General features: G+C 39.2%; 1 protein-coding gene across 1 annotated transcript in view; it reads right to left on the bottom strand.

Annotated features, from left to right (window-relative positions):
- The window catches only part of LOC145406391 (uncharacterized), a 202,826-nt gene extending 186,785 nt beyond the window's left edge, over positions 1 to 16,041 (bottom strand). The window contains exons 1-2 of the mRNA XM_080277554.1: positions 15,998 to 16,041; positions 15,003 to 15,064 (exon numbers count right to left, since the gene is read on the bottom strand). Of these exons, the coding sequence (XP_080133680.1) occupies positions 15,003 to 15,064; positions 15,998 to 16,041 (106 nt within the window). The remainder of the gene's footprint in view (positions 1 to 15,002; positions 15,065 to 15,997) is intronic.
- Between the last annotated feature and the right edge of the window lie 1,074 nt (positions 16,042 to 17,115).

A 17,115-nucleotide genomic window follows, 5' to 3' on the forward strand; every position in this document is an offset into this window, starting at 1 on the left:
AAATTGTACGCAACAATGCTATAGTATATTTTAGTATAACAGCAAACACTACTATCCTGCCTCTCTCTCTCTCTCTCTCTCTCTCTCTCTCTCTCTCTCTCTGTAACGGGTGTCCCGGCAAGATAAAAATGGGAAAATTCCTCGCTCCGTCTCGCTCACGCCATGAGTCAAGTTTCGACTGAAAATTAGAACTGACTTCATATCCAGCGAGTAATAATAATAATAATAATAATAATAATAATAATAAAAATAATAATAATAATAATAATAATAATAATAAAATAATAATAATAATAACAAAATAATATAAAATAATAATAATAATGAAAATAATAATAATAATAATAATAATAATATTATTATCATTATTATCATTATTATTATTATCCCCATCACCTGGCTTTCTTTGTGGAGACGCGATATTGACATAAGAAGCCAGGCAAAAGAGGAGGAGTAAACAGACAAGCATGCAGAGGAGAGAGAGAGAGAGAGAGAGAGTTGTAGGAAGGAAGAACATGGGAGCTCGGAAAAGGGGCAAGGAAAGCAGAAAGAAGATACTGAGAGAGGGAAATAGGAAGAGGCAGATTAGCTGAAAACGAGGTAAGAGTGAAGGGGGAAGGGGAGAAAGGGAAACAGGAAGAATGGGGGGGGGGGTAAGCAAACGAGGAAGAGTCAGAGCGAGATGGAGGTTAAAAAAGAGGGGAGAAAGAAAGAGGGCAGAGGGAAAGAGCTGAGTGGCAAAATAAATGAGAGGGGGAAATGCAGAGGAAGACGGGGAAGACTGGGAGGGGGGAAGACAGAGGAGGGAAGAGTGGGGCGGAGAGGAGCAGAGAGAGAAAACAAAAGGAGAGGGAGGGAAGAGGTACACACTCGTATCCTTGAGCTGCATTTCTAATTACGGGCCAACGCTGAGGAGGAGGAGGAAGAGGACGAGGAGGAGAGGGGAAAGAGAAAGACGAGAGGAAGGAAGAGCGAGAGGAGAAGGAGAAAAGCGAAGAAGCATGAAGAAAAGGAAAAAGAAGAAGGGAAGGAAAGACGGAAGGAGAAGGAGGATGTGGAAGCAGATGAGGAAGAAGTAAAAGAAGGAACGTGAGTAGACGAGAAAAGAAGAAGAGGAGAGGGAGGAAGAGAAGAAAATGAAAATATGAGGCGAAAGAGAAAGTGAAACATAACAATGAGAAGGAAGAGGGAGGAACGAGAACAGGATAAGGGGAAATAAGAGATGGAGGATGTTGCCAAGAATGAAGAAGAGAAACAAGAGGAAAAGGAAGTAAGAGTAATAGGAAGAACTGGCAGAAGGAGGGGGATGCAGAACGAGAACGCAGTGGGAGAGGGAAGAAAAAGATAACGAGGAAGAAGAATGGAACGAGAGTAGGAATGAATAATAATATACCCTAAAGAAAATAAAAGCAATAAGTGAAGAACATAAAATTAAGAGAAGCGGAATGAAAGAAAGTAGATAATGAGGTGTACAAGAAGGGAAACTGAAATATTTTATATATATATATATATATATATATATATATATATATATAAACAGATAATGAGTACAAGAAGGAAAACTGAAAGATATATATATATATATATATATATATATATATATATATATATATATATATATATATATATATATATATATATATATATATATATACTAAATAAGCTTGAATAAAAAAATAAAATAAAAAAATAATAAGATTAACACTGACTAATAATATAGTAGAGGCACTGGCGACTCACAGTCGCCAATTTCAGGCTTTTGCATTGCCTGAAAGATAGTCTCCATAATCGGCAGGTCTGTATCACTCCAACTACTTGCTAAACCGGGAAGCTCGCCTTATAGGGTGATACGAGTCACTCGCATGTTGAGGAATTACTGAGTGAAGTGGCTTCGATACATAATAACCTGTCCTGACTGACCTACCTAGATGTTCGAATTTCCTATTTCTAATTTTTCAGTATCTTTCTTTTTTGTTGTCACTTTCTTAATCGTAATTCTAAATTTACTTTTTATTAATTGTCACTAGGCCTGATGATGAAACGAGTTGTTCCGGAACTTCGCAATAAAGATGTGGATTCCAACCCTGGTTCTTTGATTCATATTGAGACTGTGATTTCCACACAAGGAATCAGTAGCGGATGTCATATATATCTATAGCTATCTATCTATGTGTCTATGTATCTCTCTCTCTCTCTCTCTCTCTCTCTCTCTCTCTCTCTCTCTCTCTATATATAGAGAGAGAGAGAGAGAGAGAGAGAGAGAGAGAGAGACAGAGAATCAAAAGAAAGCAAATACGTGAATAAAAAGAGCGAGAAAAAAACAAAAAACTCAACAGAGACGGAGCAGGTACGAAGTTGAAAACTAGGAAAAAGAAAACACACAAGAGATTTGGAAAAAGTGAAGCAGCTGGAGAAAGAGAAGAGGAAGAGAAGATAAATAAAATGGAAAAGACATGGGATATAAGGAAAGTGAAAATTTGTACCGGTATGAGGATCATATCAAAAGCACAGGGAAAAGCAAAATGTAAGAAAAGGGGGCAAAGGTAGCAAAACAAAAGAAGTACATAATAATGTGGCATGAAAACACAAGCAAAAAGCAGAGGACGCTGTAGAGCAGGAGGATGAACAGAGAAAAATATATGAAGAGGAGGAGAGGGAGGAAAGAGAAAGAGAATGAACAAAAGAAGTTCCATGTGAGAAGGAAAGAAGAGAACTGAGAAAAAGTAGTAAAATGTGGAAAACAAGACATACAAAATGGTAGGGAAGTACGACAGTAGAGACATGGAAGATGTACGAGAATGAACAAAACAGTGGCTGGTGTTCTAAGGGGTTAAGGCGATCCAGCTATACATGGCACATAAGGGCCAATAAAAGATATGTTTTTGGATCCAGTGTCGACCACGCAAAGCCAGCGAAAGGGGGCAAGAGGACTTCAAAGGTCTCCAAAAGTATCTTCAAACATTTCCAGAAGGCATCAGATATTGGCAAAAAGGAGATCCCCAGAGCCCCTCCACAAAACACCAAAGAACGGGCTAAATTGGATTTCTAGAGCCTACGTTGCGCCTGACCATGGATGAAAGGCAGTCCCATGAGTCTCGACCCTCCATGCCCCATTAAAGAACGAGTTAAGGCATCCACCGCGCTCCCAAGAAACTAGAGAAAAGAGTATGTAGAATCTCCAGAGTTCCCTAGGTCAAGGATAAAATGGGACCCCAGAGTCCCCCTCTCTTCCCATATAGTGTCAGATAAAAAAAAAAAACGCAATAGGGTTTTCCAAGTATGTTTAAGCCTTAATTTGCGTAAGACTCCGACCTGTTTTGAGTGCCTATCCATTCCTTTAGTCACCTTAGATTTTATTTTCAAGACGTGATAAAGCTGAACTTTTATTCCAAGCATTTCCTGCACCCACTCCAAGTTTTCAATGCACTAACATGACGCTGTGAAGAAACTTGTGCATCCCAGTGATCACTGTAGATACACTGATCATGTGCAACCATATCATGAAGGTTCACTGATAGGGATCAAAAGGAAAGTGTTTACTCTACGTCAATCGCCTGAGACAACCCAGTGAGAAATAATATTCAGCCTTGCTAAAAAAAAAAAAAAAAAAGTCCGTCAGACTGTGGTCCCGGATTTCAAGCAGTATTGCACCATCTGGCAATGGCGGTGATCACACCTCCTAAGAGCACAGTGGCCTATGAATCTTTCATTGCAATCTTGTAACCTTCAGAAATTGACTCTTTGGAAGAACAACTGCAAACATAAATATCGATCCACTTCAACACAATAAATACAGAGGTAGTGGCCATTCGAGCCCAACAATCTTCTCAGAGTGTAAGAATATCATGATAATCCAATAGAATGGCCGGTCGAAATTACTGTCCGCAACTGCACAACATCTTGACCCCTGCTAACGAGGCCAACCTGAGTGTTCTTTAAGAACTGAGAAATGTAATCTGGGATATCATAAGCTTCTTGGTTAATCCTTTGCGATTTTATTCTGCATGCAACACATTTCTTAATATTTATATGGCACTGATATCTGTAATATGTGACATAAGCGGAAATAAAGAAACATTGCTAGGAAGCTTCCATTATATACAGGAGAATACGAGCCTCAGTGAAGTAAGAGCTGGTAAGGAATTCATAGACTTGTCTCATACCCCTAGACCAGTCTATTCTGTTCAATAAATCCCTCCCAAACGTGATAAATCTGAACTCTTATATTATAACTAACCGCGGATGACGTTAGCATAAGCTAACCAAATATCTAAAGCTCTCAGCAGTATGTGACTAAGTCTTTCATTTCAAAAACTTCTATCTATCTATTTATCTATAGCCCGACGCCCTGGTAGTGAAGGGGTTGATGATATCTATGTCTAACCTCATCAGATTGGTATAGCTGTGCTGAGACAAGAAATTCAACCTGAAGTATGGAATAAGGTAATGCACAGCAAACGCCATCGTAGTGAAGAATGTTAAAGTTACTCGAGGTAAGTTAGGGCCGTATTGTTTTGATTTTAGGTCCTCTGGCGCCTCTTCACCTGTGCATTAGTTTACTCATTATACCATAGGCTCTTCATTTCTGTGATGTCTTTCTTACTTTATTCTTGCTACTCTCAGACACTATAATGCGGACTAAGAGGGATTTTTCGAGATGGAGGAGTTGGATACAGCCAGCACTTAACCCCTTTCTCGGATTAATGGATTCTGAATAACATCTTTAGAAAGTGGCAAGATGTAAACAAAATTAATAAATAAATAAAGTGGACTGCAGGAATAATGAAGGCCTACTATCTTGTGTATTATAGATATCCTAAAAAAAAAAAAAAAGGACAACTTATGTCAAACAGAATACAAGAGAATATTAACGTCTTCATATTAAAGTGCTTATTTTTTGTTTTCGTTATTTTTGCTGACAATTTCATTTAACTTAGTGGACTCTTTTCGAGCTCAAAGGGTTAAATATAGCCTTCATTAACCTTACCAAAACTAGTTGTCCTCCTAAGGTGAAGAAAACAATTAGGAAACATCAAGAACTTAATAAAACAATTTGTCATCTGACTAAAGTGGTCAGCGTTTCATTTAAAAATTAAATGAGTAAGAAGGACATGCTGGAAAGCCTCTTGAGCCGACGGAAATACCGGCCTAGGGGATGTATGCTTTAACATTAAGTCGCTACTTGGGCTACCACCATCCAATTTTTGAAAATATATTCCGAACCATGTGGCGAAGGTGGAACGTGTTTGGCCTTACTATATCGCTGCTGACTGCACCAGTAAAGCAAAGCTTGTGATGCAGTTTAACCTATCTATCTATCTATCTATAGCCCGACGCCCTAATCCCGCAAAGGGTGGCCGCAGACAAAACGCCTCCAAGTCGCTCTGTCACCCACCATTTGACTACCCTCCCCCCAACTCACCCCCCCCCTCCCTCATATACCTCTCAACTCCATCCCTCCACCTCATCCTTGGTCTACCTCTCCCTCTCCCTCCTCCCACCTCACCCACATACACCCTCTTAGTCAGTCTTTCATTCTCCATTCTCTCCACATGTCCAAACCACCTCAGTGTATTTCTCCTAATCTTCTCAACCACATCCACATCCACCTCACAGCGTTCCTTCACTTCTTCATTCGTCAACCTGTCCCTCCACGTTTAACCACACCTAATAATTACAAACGTTCCTTAAATGACTTTTAAAATTAAAGCTCTGAGCGCAGCTTTATAAGACTTGAAAAAGGAGGCATTACTTTCTTGAATATGAAACGTTTCTCGAAAGCTGAATGAAACCTAGAGGGTAAAAATATATAATAAAAAAAAACGTCCTTGTGCTAACACAATTCAGTCAGGGCGGTATGACAATACTCTGAGAAGAAAAGGGAATGTATACACCCAAACCTGAGAAGATAATCTACATATACCCGCATTACACTGTGTTTTACACTATGCATTCAATACTCATTTCTCTCTCTCTCTCTCTCTCTGACACACACACACACACACACACACATACAATCTCCGTGTTACTCTTTTTGAAAAGTACTTTCAGTAATCACAATAATATTTCTCTCTCTCTCTCTCTCTCTCTCTCTCTCTCTCTCTCTCTCTCTCTCTCTCTCTCTCTTCTTCCATGCCTCAGTCTATCACGTCCATCACTGCGACACGAGATAAAAGCACAGTACCACGGCACAGTATTCTGACACTAAATAATGCAGGGAGGCCATACGACACACCTCCCTTGCCACCAGCGCACCCTCTACCACCACCACTACCACCACAATGATCGCTACCGCAGCCACTACCACTACAACACTTAACACAGTCACCGTTGCAACACCATTACCACACCACCATTCATACACAGTCGTCAATATCGCAATCACCGCTACCACATCAACGCCACAATCATAACTACTACAAACACCACTGCACCACCAGCACCACAACGACTAATGCAGCAAACTTATTTAAACATGACAGATGTGGGCCACTCCCACACCTTGAACTCTGACTCGGGGTCCAACTGTCCAGTCTGACTAGACTTGGTTATCAGTTGGGCTGTAAATGTTAGGTGGGTCACTCCCACACCTTGAATTAACTCGTGGTCCAACTGTCCTGGTTATCAGCTGAGCTGTAAAGTGTTAGGGATCATCTTTAGATCAGAAAAAATGCAGTGAACAACTACCACACTGTCTATAATGCAATCATCAATATTACAACTACCACTACCACACCACGTCTGTTTAACGCAGTCATCATTATTGCCACTGTCATTACAAACCACCATTTACACAATCATCACTACTACAGCCACTAGCACCACACCATCAGCGACACACTCATCACTGCCAAAACCATCCACAACCGCTACTCACAACCACAACACAAACACTACTACCACAACCACCAGTAACACAACCACTGCTACATTCTTATAATAAAGTTTTTATTTGAAATATTCATATTTTACAGACGAATATTTGAATCACACCTTTTATTGAAAAATATTTATGCAATTTATGCATATAATTAAGAAGTCCTAAATGCTTTAGAATCAAGACTAGGCTGGGTCTACAGGGATGAAAAGAGGCATGGACCTCTTTCCATTGTTTTAAAGGCTTTTACATTAATAGTTTTATCTTTGTTTTGTATATCTAATAGCTGTTTTTGTGTAATGCTTTACCACTTCTAATTAACTATTTTCATTTATTTCCTAGATCGTTTAATTAGAGTTTTATGCGCTAGGCAACTCAAAGAGGTAGTCCGCTGACTGAAATGACTCGCGTGCGTTCGATGCCAGATTGAGGCCGGGAACAGCAGATATAATGAATTTTGTTTAAAGTGATTTTACTGGAGGGGAGAGAAATGGGAGAAATGGCGTTCCCCTGAAGTAGACCCTGTACTGGATCATATAGCCCAGCTAGGTTACAGGAGCGCGCTGCCACTCCCGGCACGGCAGTCCCGGGCGAGGCTCGAACTCGCAATCCCCCAATTACAAGCTTGATGCTCGACCACTGAGCCACAGTGCCTCCTGGAGGGGGGAGAGGAAGGGGGAGGCCTAGGATGAGATGGAGGGATGGAGTGGAGAGTTAGGCTACATGAGGGGTGTGTGAGCTGGGAGCCAGGCAGTGAAATGGTGGGGCACAGGACGACATGGAGGCAATTTGTTTGTGGTCACCCCTTACGAGATTATGGCGCCTAGCAATAAATAGATGGGCAGATAGATAGATAGATATTATTGATCTTCCACGAGACCCACCGACTTGTCATAACAACATCCCCACTAATACAAATGCATCAGCCTGAATGAGACGACCCTAGCATGTATTCAGCATGGACAGTGCCGAAGTGGTGACATGTGAAGGTGGATGCACGTAGAACTCCTGGATCTTAGGGAACGGACTATTAGGCCTATGCTCAGAGACGGAAACATTAAAGGAAACGACTTTGCACTCCTATCATTTTTCTTGCTTATTATGAGAACAACGATTGGGGAGACCGCAATAATATATTTTAAAAAATTACATTAATATAAATTATTTCAGTAAATATTCTATTTTTACTGGACACAGCCATTTTGCACATTATGAAATAAGACTGACTACGTAAATGATTGATTAGCTCCTATAACAACAACAACAACAACTAGGGTACCAGAGCTACCATGCAAGTCATTACTACAACAGCAACCATCAGCACTGCAAATATCACAGCATCTTTCGTTCTACTAGCAGAAGGTTAACTGGGCTTCTATGGATGTGTACTGCCACTCTGCACAGATCCACCAAAGATACTCTGTTGATACACTCAGGCTCCAGATTCATACAATCCATCTGTCAACTGACTAACATGGAGACACCCATGCAGTAGCTCGTGATTTTTCTGAAGCTTTTGACAAAGTGTGACACCATTCCCTGCTATCTAAACTTCCTTGCTATGGCCTATGATCTTTCGTTTCACTGATTTCCTCATATCTCAGCGAGAGACAGATAAGAGTAGGAGTAAATGATATATATTCCAATTTCCACTCGACTAATGCTGGCGTGCCACAAGGATCAGTCCTGGCTCCAACCCTATTCTTAATTTATATTAATGATCTCTTATCTGTCACCCATAATCCCATTCACTCACATGCAGATGACTCAACACTTCACTGTTCATTTTCATTAAAACACCCCTTCACAAACTTTAGCATCTCTAACTCACACCTCGGTATAGCAATCTCCATAGATCAAGATTATCCAAGATTACTAAATAGGGGCAAAATATCACTGTCTCATTTAATGCTGGGAAAACCAAATGTATACAGTTAACTAATAAACAGATATTGACTGATTCTTATATTACCTTCAAACCTACTAATATCCCTATTTCTTAAAGTATTGAAATTCTTGGTGTGTCACTTAGCAATGCCCTCAGCTGAACTTCTCATGTTAGATCACTTGTTAAAATCGCTTAAGAGGAACTTGGATTTTTGTACAGAGTCCGGAACTTCTTCACTGACAAGCAGTTTGCTATAATTTACAAGTCATGTGGGCTCTCAGCTGGAATATTGCTTACCCTTATGGAGTGGCTGTGGAGAGGTTAAACTAAAACAACTGGAGAAAATTCCAAACAAACCTGTAACAATTATGAATAATCCTGCTATTACAAATGAACTACCTCCCCTACAAGTAAGAAGGAAGGTTGCCTACCTCACAATATTTTAAAAATACTTTTTTGGTAAATCTATCTATCTATCTATTGCCAGACGCCTCAATCCCGTTTGGGGTGGCCACAAACAAATCGCCTCCAAGTCGCCCTGTCCCCCGCCATTTCACTGCCCTGCTCCCAACTCACACCCCCCTCTCTCATATACCTCTCCACCCCATCCCTCCACCTCATCCTCGGCCTCCCCCTCCCTGTTCCCCCCTCCACCTCACTCACATACACTCTCTTCGTCAGTCTTTCACCCTCCATCCTCTCCACATGGCCAAACCACCTCAGTGTGTTCCTCATAACGCTTCCTATCACAACCACATAAATGCTCAAACAAAATTGCATCAATTGTGTCACCTCGCCACGCCTTCCTCCACGCTACACGGGCATCTGGTAGCACTGGTGACTGGACTGTGACACTATCATATTGCAGAACTGCTGCCTATCAGATTTCTTTTGTTCCCCAACTGCATATATTTCTCCAGCCACGTTATGGGTTCGCAACAATCCCAATAGTGTTAGTACTCAAACGTAATAGATTATTCAGCAGTTACAATTATGAATACCAGAGCAACTATACGGTTTTATATTTCATTCTTGTAAACAGCTACCAGACAAATACAGAAGGCTCTGGTGATATAATTTAAGCTGGATGTTAACTATAGCCTTCACTACGTTTTGTCTTCCCTAAACTACGTAAAATCGTCAGGAAATAGTAAGAACACGTTCCCTAAAGACATCATAGTAAAAAAGGAAAAAAAGGCCCTTTCATTTTCCTAAACTTACTTGCATCCTCCTCCTCATCATCATCATCGTCATCACCATCATCATCACTCTGATGGGAGATGAACAGTATGGCTCAATGATGTTAAATAGGGTTCAAAAAGATAAAAACGACAGGCTGACTGTCCACATGCTTATGTCATTCATATTAGCCGCTTAAGGTCTGATTCAACACTATTATTATCATTATTACAACTACTGCTATTATTATTATTAAACTTTGCCTTTTTAAATGGAGAAGCTTCTTGTTTTCGTCATTATTAATAAGTTTCGCCATATAGATGGCGAAGCTTCTTTTTTCACCAGTATTATTAAACTTGTCTTTTTCATTATTATTATTATTATTATTATTATTATTATTATTATTATTATTATTTTCCCTTCAATTTTGATAATGTTAGGTATGAGGGTACTCTAGGGTATAATGTAAGTCCTTGTGCCAGATAAAAATGACGACCCATTTTTGAAGGCGATATACTAATTTGCACTCTAAAAACTGCATATCTGAAATTAAAATATCTCAGAAACCAATGGAGAAACAGTCATTAGGTTGAAAATGCTATAATAAAAATGTCTGCTGAATAATTTCAGATTAATATTTTGCCATTTAGCCAAGTAGAAAGTACTGCATTTAAATCTGTTCAGTTTTTTTCTTTCGAAACATTTTAGACAAACCACAAAAACTTTAAAGCTGTAACTTTCCAGATGTATAGAGTGGTCCCTCTTATTATCTGAAAGGAATATGGTTACAGTTAAGCATACAGTTAGCCAGTTACTGAGACAAATGTACATTTTACACATGCATTCTTTGACATCTATCTCTTCAGGTCCCTTAACCCTTTTGTGCGCGGATAAGTATAAGTTTTCTGTGCCATGATGCATCGGTCTTTCTCACCTCCCCTCCCCTCCCTGGCCGCCGCGCTCTCCAAAAATGTGTATTCTCAGCTTATTTTCACCACCCAAGCATATTTATTTTGTCACAAAACCCACATATTCCTATTCGTCGATGTCTGTTCTACACAAACAAACAAAACTATGCAGGTATGTATGTTAAGGCCCTGGGAATAAACATAAACACAGATATCACTTCCCAGCATCATAAGTTGAATGTTTACTAATCAATCTCTACATATTATATCATCATTGGAAAGAAAATTTGATTAGCTTTCGAATGCTGGAGGTACAAGTTTGATACGAGGTATGGTGTTCGAGTAATAAGCGAAAAAGTAAAACCCATTTCCGACAGTCAACGGATTTTTTATTCAGGGAGGTCTAGCGAAAAACTTTTCCTGCCACTGTTATGTTTTTATTTTATCATCCTATGCAAACTTTCATTGGCTTTCATCTGAGCCAAAACCGTGATCCTAGGCCTCATAGTTTTCGAGAAAAATGCAAAAAAAACTATGGTATATTTTCCCCTCGTGCTGTACCGCCGTCAGCCGTGCTCACTTATTTTCCCGTAGCACGCTAACATTTTTATGCATGCCAGCTATGCTTTCTTTGGTTTTATACCAACAACTATTTTGTATAATTACTTCTGTTTTGTATTTAGTTCTCTCAGAAACCACACATGAACACTAAACCTGTTGCTAGCATCTGAAACTGAAGCTGTACTTATTTCCCTGTCATTTGTGTTGAGGTAAATAACAATACACAGTATATGTATGTGTAAATATACTGACATAAATATAGGTAAATAGATAAATAAAAAAAGAATATCAAGTTTCTTACACACTCTCCCAAACTCATCCACCAAGCCTTGCAGCTCCCCTTCATCTTCACTCGGCAACACAGTATCATCTGCAAACAACAGCACAGGGAGTTTCCAAACACTATCCTCTCTCACCAGGGCCACTCCAACATCCACTACCCTACCTTGTACCTCTTTTATTACCCCATCCATGTACAGATTGAACAACGATGGAGACATGACACATCCCTGTTTCAACCCAACCTTCAAAGAGAAAAATTCACTTAGTTCACCATCCACACGCACTGCAGCCTTTGCACCATCGTACATACTCTTCACAGCATTCAACAACTTCCCATCTACTCCATATATTCTTAACACTTTCCACAATCCTTGTCTATCCACTCTGTCATATGCTTTCTCCAAATCCATGAAAGCCGCATACAACTTCTTTCCCTTCCCTAAAAACTTTTCCACTAAAGATCTAAGAATGAATATCTGATCTACACAACCTCTTCCCTTCCTAAAGCCTCCCTGTTCTTCTCCAACTAATTTCTCTGTTCTTTCTCTAACTCTGTCAATAAGTATCCTACCATACACTTTTCCTATTATACTAAGAAGACAAATGCCCCTATGATTACCACACACTTCTTTTTCCCCTTTTCCTTTGTACAAGGGAATAATTATACCTGACTTCCAATACTCCGGGACTCTACCTTCCTCCCAGGCCAATCTGCACATCTTCCATATCCATTCTACTACTATCTCTCCCCCATGCTTCAGCATTTCACCACACACGTCTGTCAATAAATATAAAGAAAGATTTCCACTAATGACGATGCCACAAAAACCATCACATCTGACATCACTCCTTTCATTATTTTAATACTTGTTCATGTATTCAAACTGAAATTTGCAGTCAAGTGGATGGTTAATTCTGGTACGAATCTACAACTATTCGTCAAATCAGTCGATGAATATGAATATTTTGCCCATGCATTCGAATGCTAATGCAAATATCTTGATAAAACCATAATTCGAATCGGAATATGAATCAATATAAATACAGTACTTGAATGCATTCACATACAAATACTCCATCCCTGCACGAGTCAATCCTCGACATATGACAACATTAACAAATTATTGTCGATATCTAATTCATGCGGCTTCCCGGCAAAGGTGGATCATGTAATTTTACTTATTAGATTCTAACTTACCATTCAATACAACATCAAAATCTGGCAACAAAATCACTGAAAGCTGAGCAGGAATGGTAGAATATGACAAGTAAAACTGAAATAGTTAATGGTGGGAGAATCTAATGCTGACCCACCAAAGCAATGATGCTAGAAATGCATTCACACTAGAGTACTGTCAAAAACAAGCCCTGTCATCTTTCCTGCTTCTCTCTCTATGCATTTTGAAAAAAAAAAAAAAAAAGTCTGGTAAATCGGCAGCAAATGTACTGATGATAAATACTTGTGCACAAATGATGCCATCAGTGCCTAATGCTGCCGATTCACGAGAATGATTGCTAGAGTTCAAGGAGACATACAAGAGCCAAGAGAAGATAAAAGGCTATTGTTGCCAACTGTATACGAAAGAATGGACGACATAATGAGCAATAGCACATATTCGACGAGTTCAATCTAGACACATCCTCTTCCACAAATGAAAAAAATGAACATGCCTCCACTTGTATCAAGATACGAATGGAGATCCGCGGACAGTTTATTATGTGATGAAATAAGCGAGAAGCCAGTTTCGAATGGCCAGGTCACAACTGCAGTCCTTTATTATTATATTAGGTTTGACCCGTCACGCGTGATTTATGTGGCATATCCATTCTTACGTAACTCACGAGATTAGTGGACGTTGCATTAAATTCTCGGATCTTCAAACCATATTAAGATATCCACTCAAGCCCATCCTAGCAGACCTAACCTAAACCTGAAGCGATGTAACTCAGACTTATGCCCGTATTCTTAAAGGATCTTCACCAATTTTTACAACAAACAGTTTTCCATAGCAGTTAAATATCACTTTGATTCATTTTCGTCTATTACGTTTGCATGTGATTATTAACTCTTGTCTGATTTAAAGTGTCCGAGCTGTGTAAATGAAGATAAAAAGTGATTAAAAAATCTTATAAATGAAGATAAAAAGTGTGTTTAAAAAATCTCATACATTATTTGTCTAAGATAATTTATGAATAGGGTTCACAACCCTACTGAGGGCGATATCAAGAGTTGTCTAAGAGACTTTGTAGCACTTCGTCTCAAGGAACATATTTTGCATTGTACACTAAATCATTCTCCTATATACGATTTATATCATCTATATTATAATTATTCAATTTCTGTATGTTTGTTTCTTACCATAATACAACAAAAACAGTGCAACGTAACACAATTCTTGTTAATGCAAGGTACCGTTATTTATTTATTTATTATTTTTTTTTTTTTGTGACCGACTCTGAGCATAGGCTTCACAGCCTGCTTTCAAGGCCCAGTAGTCCTCCTACTTACCACACACCTCTACATGTCACCACTTCGGCACTAACACCCACCGTCCATACTGAATACATGCTAGGGCTGTCTTATACAGGACTGGTGTATTGGTATTAACGGAGGTATTTTTACGACATGTCGGCGGGTCTTCTGATGCTCTAACTTGAAGCATAAAACAGTTTCCAGTGCAATCGGGTCGCCGGTTCCCGAGTTATGACTCATTTCCGACCTTTTGTTTTTACTATTTGCTTTTAGTCGAGGGGGTGGATTCGTCCTTGGACCGGCACTGAAAAGGCCAGCATGAATGAAGAGAGAAGAGTGACGTGTTTATTGTATTATCACTCTCTCGCCTCTCCTTTCTCCCTCCTTATACTCCTGAAATTGTATAACACAACGCTATAGTATATTTTATCATAACAGCCAACACCACTATCCTGCCTTTCTATCTCTCTTTTTTCAATGGGTGTCCCAGCAGGATAAAAATAAGGGAAAACTCCTTGCTCCGTCTCGTTCACGGCATGAGTGATTGAAATTTCTGTTACCTTTTGACTGAAAATAGAAACTGACGTGCCATCGAGTGGAGGCAGCCGAAGGCGACCTTTAAGCAAATAGTTTTAATTTTGACGTAGTTTGCATCAGTATTATACAAGATAATTTAGATTTTCAATGTGCCGAATAAACTGCTTGGGAAGAGGTGTTATGAAATCTCCAAAGCATAATGTCAACCTAATGTTGACGCCTACTACCATGTCAAAGATTTCCTCGTGTTATGGAAGGTTGGTGGAAAGGTGGTGCTGACATTTTTCTGACACTGACCTTTGCTGACGCGACGTGTGATGTTTCGTTGGCCAATTCCACCCTCGCCGCTCCACACAGCCCTGTGGAAAAGGGTTTAAAGTCAGGTGTGATAGCAACATTTATTGCTGAGAAAAAATAGATCTATATCAATCAAGATTAATTATGAATAACTATCTCCATTATGTAAGATGTTTAGAGAAAAATGAAAACAAAACACGGGAGGAAGATTAATAAAAACAGAAACCTGGTTTAGTTATGATTTCGTACGAAGGATGAATCGACAAAAACATGATGAGATCTATAAAATGTTTTTAATGTTACAAGGTCTGTGACAAGAGAGAGAGAGAGAGAGAGAGAGAGACAGACAGACAGACAGACAGACAGACAGAGACAGAGACAGAGAGAAATCTACAAGGTAAAATAAGGCAAAAGAAATACGAGAATTATATGACTGCCCATAAAATACAAGGAGTCGCTTAATCTTATTTTAGGAGTCACTAGCTGGTTACATGCTGTTCATAGTCAGTCCTGCCAGAATTATCAAGACTGTTTCTCGTAGTTTGGACAGATATATTAAAATTCTGATAACTATTTCCTTCTTGTTAGAAACACGTATATACCGAGAAGTTCAGTGTGATAATGTCCCCAGTAAAACTACAAAACTGGAGGTGAGAGAGCACTGCAGTAAAGATATAAAAAATGGGGAAAAAGAAATGGATATCTAACTGTCTGTATCTTTCATGTCGTTGCTTTCAGACAAAAAAAAAGTAAAAAATATATAAATACACGTCCAAATATTTCAATGTCAAATCAGCATCAACCCCCGAGAACTACGACACATCACCTTCCTCCTTAAATTTTGAATATTTTCCTCTCATTTACGTCCATTTTCTCCTCCTTGCTAACAGTTTCATGAACTCTTTCGTCCTATTTCCCATTGTCCATTCATTCAGTTCTATCTGTCAAAGTGCAGTCAAGAACAAAAGTTTACTTTTCCGTAGGGTCTACCTCACGCTTTGGGCATGTGCAGCATTTTCTTGCATGAACATGAGCCCATGAATACAAGAAACTTCTCTTAGCTTGAGAATGTTAGCCACCAGAGGAAAATGAGAAATGGAAGAGATGAAGTAACGAACAAACTTATGTTTCTAATTGTGTGTCTTTTCTATCTCCCACCACACATCCACACAGTCTTCGTCTCTTAAAGGTCCCGCCGCCCATCTACATCATTATCTCACAATCACTGTACGACCACTTCTAACAGCCGTGTTTTACTGCCAACCTAAAGTACTGCTGCAAGTTGTTTACTGGCATAAAGCACTTCTTTACTCCCACAAAGGCATTCTTGTTCCTAATCGATGCTCTCAAAATACTAGCAATTGATTAGTGTGTGTGTGTGTGTGTGTGTGTGTGTGTGTGTGTGTGTGTGTGTGTGTGTGTGTGTGTGCTCTTTAACTGAGTTCATTCGTCATGCAACCAACTTAGCTTACGGCTTAATTCTTTCACTTCAAGGACGACAATTACATTTCATTCTTTGATCACCGGACCGTATTTCTCAGCTCTGTTACTACTTTCGGAAATGGAGAGGTAACTTTTCCAGTTCCAAAAGTAGCTACTGAAGATAATTACTAACCTTTCAAAGGTCAGATATTATCTTTAGTAACATCTTTATTACAAGAGCTGTCTCCTAAAATTGAATAAAATCGCCTGAGGATAGGAAAAGTTAAAAGAAAAAAAAAACATTATACTAGAGTCAACTACATGGCATTTTTCGTCCTCTTCACTCTCGTACCACTTAAAGGCCATGTTATAGGTGGCTTTGAAGATTTCGTATCAACTCCTGCTTACCGGTTTATTCTGCCCATTAAATGTCTGTATTCTCTGCTACTAGGCATGTTACTAAGTATCTTCAAGTGAAAACGATGTTGATATTAAACAATATAAACGATGCACAAAAGAATATGAACAATGATATGCAAATTAAATCGCAAAGAAAGAGGTGCAGCGAAGCTTCATACGCCACTTAGAATACGGCCGCAAATCTATCTGTATGTATCTATCAATATATTTATAAAATGTTCATGCGTACTCGAAACACAGTCACCTCAGTCTTGTTTATATCTATCATAAT

Source organism: Coenobita brevimanus, chromosome 70 (genome assembly GCF_032717465.1).
Source record: "Coenobita brevimanus isolate Jiangsu-jjx chromosome 70, ASM3271746v2, whole genome shotgun sequence".
Lineage (NCBI taxonomy): Eukaryota > Metazoa > Arthropoda > Malacostraca > Decapoda > Coenobitidae > Coenobita > Coenobita brevimanus.